The following is a 10,566-nucleotide window of genomic DNA, read 5'->3' on the forward strand; positions in this document are numbered from 1 at the left end:
GGCCGCGCCTAAGTTTGACAACAGTACAAATATCTTATCTAATATTGCCGAAGTTTACGGCCTTAACCAGTTAATAACCGAACATACTAGAATTACCGACAAATAATCAACTCTAATTGATCTAAGTTTTAAAAATACTCCAGATAGGGTCGTCTGCTCAGGGGTCTCACATACGGGCATCAGCGATCACAGTTTAGTTTACGCTTTTCGTAAAGTTTCTATAGAATCGACAACGAATAAGCATACTACCCGGCCTGAGATATAGGAAATTGAAGAATTTTAACTCTGATCACTTTCGTAACGATATATGTCAACAGGATTGGAGTAGCATCGAAAGCTATTCTGATGCTAATTCAATGTGGGCTGCATGGAAACAACTATTCCTGGAATGCGTAAACAAGCATGCTCCACTTCATGTAAAACGGACGCGCGCCTCAAAGTCACTTTGGATTACACCTTACTTAAAGAAGCGAATGCATGACAGAGATATTTTTAAATTGAAAGAATCGCGTTCTAAGAATGCTAATGACTGGCTACAATTTAAAAAATGTCGCAACCTAGTTAATAACGAAAAAAGAAAAAGCAAAAGAGCATTAGATGAAAGCGAAGGCAATTCGTGCCAGACCTGGAGGATTGTAAATGAGCTCACGTAGAGGAAAACTAATAATTGTTCCATAAAAGAAATCAAAAGCAATAGCAACTCTGTTTACGGCCCTCCTGAGCTGGCCAATGCCTTTAACAATCACTTTTCTTCTACTGGACCCAAGCTTGCTATCCATATTTATTCCAATAATGGTCCATCACACCTACATTACCTTGAGGGAACTAACAAACGTTTTGAGTTAAAAATGTATTAATCCTTCTTAAGTGTTCTCACTTTTGTCTAAGCTTTGTAAATCGAAAGCCACAGGCTTAGATATGATATCTTCGCGACTTCTTAGGGTGTGCGCCGATCTGATAGCTGATCCTATGTGTTCTATTTTTAATCAGTCTATCAGATCAGGTGTTTTCCCTCAGGAACGGAAATGCGCAAAGGTTATTCCACTTTTCAAAGAGTAAGATCACTTCGACTTAAACAATTATCGCCCAATTTCTATCGTCCCTGTAGTAGCTAAGGTGTTTGAACGTATCAGTTACGACCAGGTTTACGGTTATCTCACTGAAAAAATTTGATTTCCAGCCAGCAATCTGGTTTTCGTTAGCTTCATTCAACTGTTACTGCCTTGTTGGAGGCCACAAACAATTAGGCCCTCAACATTGATAAAGGCAGTATGAATGCAGTAGTTTTTCTCGACCTAAAAAAGGCTTTCGATACCATTGACCATACAATTCTTATGTCCAAATTATTCGAATATGGTATCCGCGGTATCGCTTATGAATGGTTTAGGTCATACCTAGATAATCGTAATCAACAATGTTTCGTAAATGGTTCGCTCTCGATTAGTCAAGTTCTCACTTGTGGAATTCCGCTAGGAACAATTCTAGGACCTTTGCTTTTTGTTTTATACATAAATGATCTTCCTAATTGCCTGTCTAATTCAGTTGCACGTTTGTATGCCGACGATACTCACCTGACCTTTGCCAGTAACAACATAGAAATGATCAATGATGTTATGAATCACGACCTATCCAATGTTACTACATGGCTTACTGAAAACAAATTGACTCTAAATTCATCTAAAACTGAATTCATGTTAATTGGATCGCGGCAAAGGATAGGTACTTGCGATACTTCCCCTATACTAATCCTAGGTGGTGGCATAATTAAACAAGTTAGCTCGGTTAAATCTCTGGGTGTGCATAGAGACGAAAACCTTTCATCGAATATGCACATTGAAAAAATAGCCAAGAAAATTGCATGGGGAATTGGAGAAATTAAACGTTGTAGGTCTTTTGTTAACCGAACCTCGCTGGAGTCCGTTTTTAATGCCTTAGTTCAACCTTTCTTTAATTACTGCAGCGAGGTCTTGGGGCATTGTAACAGAGGTCTTTCGAATAAGCTCCAAAAGTTGCAAAACCGGGCTGCCCGTATTCTGACCTTCTCCAGTTATGACTCAAGCGCTGATCCTCTTTTTGAGCAACTTAACTGGAGACGGTTAGATACTCAGCGACAAATACAAGTGGCCACCATGGTCTATTAATCTATACGTGGTTTTGCGCCCGACTATCTTGGTTCTCTTTTCACTAAATATGATTCTCTTTATAATCAAAAGAACTCTGAAAACAAACTAGTTGTTCCATTGCCCCGCACCAATTTCCTGAAAAATAGCTTTAGCTATAACGTGCGGTTATCTGGAACAGCTTGTCCCCTGAATTGCGGCAAGCAAAATCACTTCAATCTTTTCCAAATGGTTGTCGCAATTTCTTCGTCTGAATCGACAAAACGCACACGGCATCTATGTAAAGCAGAATTTCTTTATTTTTTCTATTTCACTTCTAAATTTTAGATCATGTTTATATAGATTAAAGTAGAATGTAATTGTAATAATAGATTGTAATAATATTATTATTTTATCTGATAGATTTACCGTGTCTAAATAAAAATAAAGTTCAAGTTCAAAGTTCAAGTACCAGTTTACATCGCATACCGACAACAAAAGGATAAAGGACCAACACACAGACAAACAGACACACATACAAACACACAAGAAAAAAAAGGGAACCCGAGACCCGCAAGATACTAAAAGGCATTAAATCGAACGACAGGGCTGTGAAAGGAAATAATATTTTGATTGTAATGTGTGATTGAGAAATTAGATCTTGCTGGGGTTACGTTTGAAATCTCACGGAGTACTCGGATTTTTTAAGTTATTTCTTCATCCTAAGCCTCTACTTCGATAAAATATGGGACAACCCTTGAATGTGATTATTAATATCTAACAAAAATATTCGGTAAAATTCATTCAAGATTCTTACTCTAAGCTATACAGTCTCTTCACTCTTCAAGGATGATACGTTCTGCCTATAGTCCAGCAGCAGGGACGTTCACAGTGGTACGCGTAAACTGAACTTACACATACGAGGTCTCGCCCGTTAATTTTTCGGCGTCTTACGTTTTAGAAAATGATCTTAGGAACCTTTAATCTGCGGCTCTTAATGTAATCCTAAAGTCTGATGTTGCTTTAGGCCAGTCAACCATAGGTAGCCAGAAGCTACCTTTTTTACCAGTCCCCCTGCAGATATAGAGTGGGAGCAAAAGCTCATTTGGTATACGACTTAGATGGAGCGCTCGGCTAAGTTGAGGCCGGCGTGGAAATATTGATCCTAAATTAATGCTGAGTTTTTCTCTCTCAATTCGCACAACCAAGAGTATGTTATATTAGTAAAATCAGCGGTTTCGCCAAAGAACGCCTTAAAAAGGGAGTTTCAAATACCAAATAGCTGAGTTGTTAGTTAAGATCAATTCTATCAGAGATGCAAACTTAATAGTATTTAGATGATGATTTCCCTTGCCGAAATACAGAAGACGTTCTTTTTTAATGTTTTTACTCCGTCCAATGAAAATAAAATTATTTTCTTTTCTGTACCTCTTAATGAAACTTTCTGGTTCCATACGGAATCGGGAGACACGGCTCTACTACACCCTACAGTCCCTTTCCAATCATCACCGCGCTCTTAACTTAAGCACCCGCCTCCCCCACAGGCTTTCCCAAGTCTTTGCCGGAAAAAACTGCCTCGTCCCCAGTCGCTCGCGATCGAATATATATATATATATATTTTTTTTTTTTTTTGGGGGGGGGGGGCGCAAGGGGTCTCCCCATCTCATCACTCCTTTCGCTTCGCCCCCGCCTTTCTTAATAATTAACTCGAATATCCCCAATATAATCGCGAGCGAGCGACCGGGGACGAGGCAGCTTAAGCACTACTTGTACGGTCTCAGCTTGTTTGGGGATGAGGATGTTGAATTTATCCTCAAAATCTTTTCGAATCTCGGCCTGAAATAGAGGAATCTTCGATAAATCTCCAAAAAAGAACAAATGCTTGATGCCTCTGAGGTTGTTTTCTGTGAGCAACTTCTTCAACGGACAGATGAAAGAGGCGATGGCTGGCTCAAACAAGCTTTTGACGATTTCGGAGCCCAGACAAAGGTAGCCCTCTCTAATTTTGATTTCCTCTTCTTTTTAATGTGGTCTAATTACACAATTGTCGTCTGTACCATTCTCATAACTCAGCAGATTAGTTAAGTTGCCAGGGACTAGAATCATCGTTACCTTTCCTACCATTACACGGTGCGATTTCGAAATTCTTTTCCAACTTCGATTTTTCCATAGTCTCAGCCATGAATGGAAAGATTTTCTAAATTTTATTCTCCCCTAAAGTCTGATAGGCTCTAGCATCCATCGCTCCACCTGCATATATAATGTGTTCTCGAGGTATGTGAAGTATACTTTGTCTTGAATATTTAAAAACAATTTTACGTGAGTAGACGCCTTCGCAAGGAAATGAGAATTAAAATGGAATTATGGAACTTCTCAGAGATGGGACGAAAAGTTCGTGATACTATAATATGATAAGGTAAAACTAAAGCTGTAGTGACAAAAAAGGTCTTTGTCACTGTATTAAGGTAATTTAGGTATCAAGGAAAGCAAATGCATATGATAACTCGAATTCATTAACGCACTTTCAGTTTTAATCACCAGGTATTGCGTGTCGGCGGGAATCGAAGTGACCTTGACTGTTTCTTCACTTCCAAAAATTTAACTCTACATCTCTTAATGAACTCCGTTGAGACGCATTAAAGAATCTGCTGTTGCCTTCAGCCAGTAGAATGCGTACGTAGCTTTAAAGCAATTGCACCGAAGATTAGAAGTATATTAGCCTAACGCGTTCTTGGTGTAGAACTTGCAGAGGGCGCTGAGCAAAGTTGAGGCCATTGATGAATACCAAAACGTGCGATTCTACAAGTTTGGACTCGGAGCTATTCCTTCAGCTACCCGCTTTGTCCTACAAATATCGAGATCAAAGCAGGGATTTTGTAAAGTTTCAAACAACTGAAAATTAGCCTGGAGAGCTCACAAGAATGAAAAAAAACAAACAAACAAACAAACAAACAAACAAACAAAACGCAGAAGCGAGGTCAGTTTAGTTTTCATTCGAAATTCGTTCAAGTTTTTGGCCTATAAATGGGACAGCTCATTCCCACTCAAATCCTCATACTTTGTCTACTATGCAACCTATTTACGTATTTACAGAGGCTCTTTATGCGAACTTGAGCTACTTGTGATAAGAACTGAAACGAACTTTCCCTAATTCCAAAATTATGAATATTCGGCAGCTAAGACAACAAGACTCTTAACTATTATTACTTCAAGTCAAAATTGTTCGTTTACAAAAACGAAAAATAATCATGAGAAACAAATACAAAACATGACGATTAAAATATGATGCTCTAAAATGCATGGTAGTTTATCAATGGTAGTTTATCAATTTTCTTGTGTGGGATGTAATTCCCGTTATATCGGCGAAACTAGTCGCCACTTCTCTACAAGGATAAAGGAGCACACGGAAAGCGATAAAAACTCACCTATTTTTAAGCATTTTAACACATCTCCTTCTTGTAAGAACAAATACTCCCTTTCTTGCTTCAGTATTCTGGATTCTGCCAACAACTCAATTGATTTAAAACTCAAAGAAGCTTTTTATATAAATAAGATCAAACCTGAACTTAACAAACAATTACAACATTATAAACTTTTCTATCATTTTAGTTCACACCCTTAATTTCATGTTTGTTGTCACGCTGTAATTAGTACCCGCTTTTGTATTACATCATACTGTAAATATTTTATTCATCTACTTGTCTGTTATATTACTCACGTTCAGTTACTCATTGATTGAAAATGGCATTAGAATGCCGAAACATGTCTCTAAAAAAAGTTGTATATTTCTTACAAAATAAATTCTGATGATAATCATCGAATGATAATGATTAAGACCGAAGGCCTAAAGTCCCTAATTAAACGATCCATTTATGGCAAGGTGACACTAGGATTAGGTAACTTTTGAATTTTGTGTTCCATGGTATTAAAAGTGCAGGAAGAAGAGCACATTAGAGTTAGGTCGAAACTGGGAAATCCAATAATATGCAAAAGAAAATTATCTGAGAACCCTCAAAGCAACTGCTTAAATTTGAAATCGCTGCACGAATTGTGCGATGTATCTCAACTCTAGTTTTTCGCCAGAAGAGTAGTGGCTTCTGAACAGGTGAGTTGACAAAAAGACTTCGCAGATTGGTTTGATCGTAAGTTGCTCTTTAAAGTCATTCGCGTGCTCGATAAACACACGCTGGACACGAAAAAACAGATAATTTGATGCAGAATTGCAGGAAACAAGTTTATTAGGTCAATTACACAACTATCCCTCATTCGCATCATCATTTTAACCTACAGCCAGGTTGTAACTGATATAAGGGAAGAATCTTACCAGTCTCTCAGGGGAATTTTACTATCAATCCAGAGAGTTTCCTTTAGTTAAGAACTGTCACTTTAAAACAACTTCAGTTTTTCGAACAACTCTACCTGACGATCCCTCAAACAAACCAGGCCAAAGAACCATGCGAATGAGTCCTGAATTATACTCGCCATATTTCCTGGGGACTTGATGGTAGGCAGAATCGAAGACAGCATCTGATTTAAGTATAACAGAATTTCCTTGAATCAAATAGGGTGGAGTCTGGCAGACCATCTTCCATGCATACCTGCAACACTTTTCCAAATACCTTACCATCTCTTTTTTACGGAAGAAGTCTTTTGTGTAATCTGAGAGTCTTCCGTTTTCTTGGCGATGAGAGAGAAAATCATAAACTCTCTATTTAAGAAAGAAAGAAAGGAGAGAATAGATTAATATGTATTATATGACATGACACACAGCTCTTGTAGTTTTGCAGATATAGCATTAAATTCCTCGATGAGAAAACTTGAACATTTTTGCAACCTTTTCCATTTACCGATGTTAACTGTTTGTTCGTAGGTTCTCCATTAAAAGTTTTCAATTACCTTGATGATTGCGTCAATGTCACAACTTTCTGCTGTCTCTTTTAAGATTATTATTATTATTATTATTATTATTATTATTATTCGTAGGGTCTCAATTAAATTTTTTCAATTACCTTGATGATTGCGTCAATGTCACAACTTTCTGCTGTCTCTTTTAAGATTATTATTATTATTATTATTATTATTATTATTATTCGTAGGGTCTCAATTAAATTTTTTCAATTACCTTGATGATTGCGTCAATGTCACAACTTTCTGCTGTCTCTTTTAAGATTGCCTTCAAGTTGTTCAAATCACTTTGCCCAAGAGAGCTTGGTTGACGCTGGTCACGTTTGACAGAGAAAACTACCGGATCACTCTGCGCGAAATAGGAAATCGACATTTTTACACTGACAATTAAACGTTGTAATATATCTTATCTTATTTTTCATCAGCCCGGATTCCTTCGTTCTTTTCGGGGGAGGAGGATATATTAAAAAAAACCCCGAATCAATTGTCTGAAAAGCTGGGTGCGGCTTTGATTGTTTGAAGGGAAGAGCGGGGCTAATGAACAGCAAATTGAAATGGGGGGGGGGGGGGGGGGGATTATGTATTAATATGCAAGGGGGATAAGTGACTTATTCCCCTTGCATATTAATACATAATCCCCTCACATTTAAATTACCTGTTCACGAAGAACAAATTTACAAATGTTTGTTTAGGAATATTAAATACGACGCTACAATTTCTGAAATTAAACTGAGAGGTATTCTTCCTTCATTCCTCGCCTGAATTTCCTTGTCGGTTACAGTAGTGATCCCTCGGCCGGAATCTTCTTTATCTGTAAAAAGGTCGACCTAAAGATCCGCGGTGCGTAAATTAAAATTTTCAACCACTTTCTCGTTGTCTGCACCCGCAAATAAAGATTCAAAGTTGTTTTCCGAAACCTCAATTAAACTGCTTTGAGTAACAAACAGTTCTGACTCTGAATCGCTCAACATTGCTAGCCTGTTCCTAGCATTCACTACGAACAAGGCGAACAACTAATTCGAAATGCGACTTTAAAAAACTAACATTATTAAAAAGCCGAGAAACTTGTGAATCCCAGCATGGAGTGTTAAAAAACAAAACAACCATGAACAATAGAGCCATTTTTCTTCAGTGTATTTTTGCATCCCTTGAGGAATCCTCGCACATGTAAAAATAAGCCATTTATCGGCCTTCAGCTCGTGGTTATGTGATTTATTCCCCTTGTGCGTTGCCCGAAGGCGCAGCCCGAGGGCAACGCAAGAAGGGAATAAATCACATAACCCCTCCCTCCAGGCCGATAACCCTTACTTAAGGCCAAAATTACACGACACGAGGCTCTATTACCCCTTTAAAACATATATTTTGAAATCACACAGTTTATTAACTAACTTAAAGTCTTTCTGGTATGTAAAAACATATTATTGATCCAGTTTTGAGCTGGTTTGTTAAAAGTTGCAAAAGTTGTCGTTCATTTTCATGCACTTTGATTAGTTTCTTTTAAAGATGCCTTAAAATCTGAATGGTTGTTGTCTTTTAGTAAAGCTGTCTCTGGCTGCAGATGCAATCTGGAGATTTAGAAAATACAATGGTTTTGCATCGATGCTAGAGCTTTCTTAGCATGGTTACGAAGAGGCTTCCTAGCTCTTCATGGAAACCTTTTCGTATTGCATCGTCTCCTACAAGACCTATCATATTAAAGACAAGCACTTTCTTTTAAAATCTCTGTAATCATGACAGATAATTTTTAATTGTTACAAATATCCTGCACAAATACTCATTCAATAACATTTTTCACCTTTCCTTCAGAGTACTGAGCTCCTATCGCCGGTGCTGACTTCATCATGCACGAAATGCCCTCAAGGAAACTTTCCTTTAAAGTTTGAGCTGCCTTGAACGCCTCCTAAAATTTGATTAATTACCGAATAATTAAAATCATGAACGATGAAATTAAATACAAAGATATTTTGAATTTGAGGTTTTCTGAACCGGCAAGAAGATTAAAGATAAGTAGTTTCACAATACCCTTTCTTTTGATCGGACATCATTTCATTGAACGCAGTAACTAAAAGAAAGAAAACGAGAATCTCAGAAGACAGTAAATACAACTTGACCTCAAAAACCACACAAGCGACACGTTGGTCCTCAATTTCACTCCATTTGGTGACTTCCTTTTTTATTCGTGATTTTTCGATGAAGTCGATTGCATCCATCCTCTCATGATCATAAAACTGTTCGTAGTTTCTTTCCAGTGCAGATGGTCGGTTGGAACTCGAGATGTTCTCATTGACACTTTCGCTTAAGCGAGCGTGGTCTTCGGTAAAACGTCGCAACCTTAAAAGATGTGAATGAGAAACATTAACCAACAGCAAATCGACAACTAAGAAACGTTTTGAATCCAAGCATCTTCTATATTCATGGCTACGTCTAAATTGAAACCGTACTGGGATGTTGCCTTCTATAGTTTGAGACGCATAAACCAATAGCAAATCGACAACCAAGAAACGTTTTGAATCCAAATGTCTTCTTTATTCATGGCTACATCTAAATTGAAACCGTGCATGGATGTTGCCCTTTTTAGCTTCGGTGCACCAGCTCAAGAACTCAAGGAGAGGTGTATCATGAGGTTTGGATCGTTAACTCCCGAAGACGCTGAGGTATTTGTCCTTCGACACCAATTATACTTTCTACAAGCTATCCACGAACACACTGAAACATTAAGTTGGCACTGGGAAAATGATCACACTGCCTGCTCCTTTCCGAAAGTGAACTACTCTTGCTCACGCTTATATTATTTTTGAGACTTACCCAACATTACTAAAAGAGCGAAAATTCCGTTCAATTAAATGTTTACGGGTTGAGGTCCTCTGAAGCCAATCTTTTAAATACGGAATCAACCCCTACCTGTCGTGACAAGTATCCAACTCAGTCTCTAGTGATCTTTGTCGTTCAACAAGACTTAAGCTGTTGGTTAGAAACTCGTGGCATGTCTGAAGCGCGTTTGAATATCTGTTGACTTCCTCTCGAGAAAAGCTAGGTCTCCCAGTATGTTGGATTGCAGTATGCGGATCTCTTGGATAATTAGCCTCTGCCATAGATTTTACCACGACAGATGGTGCTTCAAATGAGTCAGATTCTATTTGCGACGTCAATTTTCCTGAGAAATGAGAAGAAACTGCTCCCATTTACTATCATAAAGGAATGGCAATCGCCTTTTCAAAATCTCTAGGAAATTCTGCGAGGTTCACAACTCATACAGACGCGCATTACCAAATTTGAGCATCCTTTCTCGGAAAAGCAGTGACGTACGTAATATATTTTTAGCATAATCGAAAAATGAACATTGAACCGTTGTTTTGAGCTGCAGCGTTAAATTATGTTATAATAGCGAAGTATTGTAACATGTATATGAAATTGGGCTTTGAGGGAGCTTTTAAACGACTACAAAAAATAAGTTTAAGAATTTTCTCTGAAGATACATTGAAAGAAACACCGTGAATTTTCGGTTAAAATAAACAACGGTGAAAGAACAATACTTCCTCTTTCCCGGAAAAGCCATGACGTA

General features: G+C 37.9%; 1 protein-coding gene and 1 pseudogene across 3 annotated transcripts; one reads left to right on the top strand and one right to left on the bottom strand.

The window, feature by feature from the left end:
• The first annotated feature begins 1,442 nt into the window (after positions 1-1,442).
• Positions 1,443-2,374, top strand: LOC148731899 (uncharacterized; annotated as a pseudogene).
• Positions 2,375-2,397: 23 nt separating this feature from the next.
• LOC111341396 (uncharacterized) lies at positions 2,398-10,390 on the bottom strand. 3 transcript variants are annotated; one of them, XR_016001829.1, is made up of 6 exons: positions 9,906-10,390; positions 9,116-9,335; positions 8,800-8,904; positions 7,222-7,353; positions 5,525-6,807; positions 2,398-4,944 (listed from the first exon to the last, which is right to left on the bottom strand). XR_016001829.1 is itself a non-coding variant. In XM_022948365.2 (6 exons), the coding sequence occupies exons 1-6, from the start codon at positions 10,184-10,186 to the stop codon at positions 6,486-6,488; spliced, it is 963 nt and encodes a 320-aa protein (XP_022804100.2). In that variant the 5' UTR covers positions 10,187-10,390; the 3' UTR covers positions 2,398-6,485. The 3 variants fall into 3 exon arrangements, 2 of the variants coding, with proteins under 2 accessions (XP_022804100.2, XP_022804099.2); XM_022948365.2 differs by having other exon boundaries at positions 2,398-6,626; positions 6,724-6,807; XM_022948364.2 differs by having other exon boundaries at positions 2,398-6,807.
• Positions 10,391-10,566: the final 176 nt, after the last annotated feature.

This window comes from Stylophora pistillata, chromosome 5, assembly GCF_964205215.1.
Source record: "Stylophora pistillata chromosome 5, jaStyPist1.2, whole genome shotgun sequence".
Classification (NCBI taxonomy): Eukaryota; Metazoa; Cnidaria; class Anthozoa; order Scleractinia; family Pocilloporidae; genus Stylophora; species Stylophora pistillata.

Excerpts from the sequence above, each read along its gene's own strand:
- LOC111341396 (XM_022948364.2), bottom strand. The coding sequence starts at position 10,186 with ATGGGAGCAGTTTCTTCTCATTTCTCAGGAAAATTGACGTCGCAAATA. Across the intron at positions 8,905-9,115 it reads TCGCTTGTGTGGTTTTTGAG|GAGGCGTTCAAGGCAGCTCA; the intron begins GTCAAGTTGTAT and ends ATCAAATTTTAG. Across the intron at positions 7,354-8,799 it reads CTCAGTACTCTGAAGGAAAG|AGTGATCCGGTAGTTTTCTC; the intron begins GTGAAAAATGTT and ends TATTTCGCGCAG.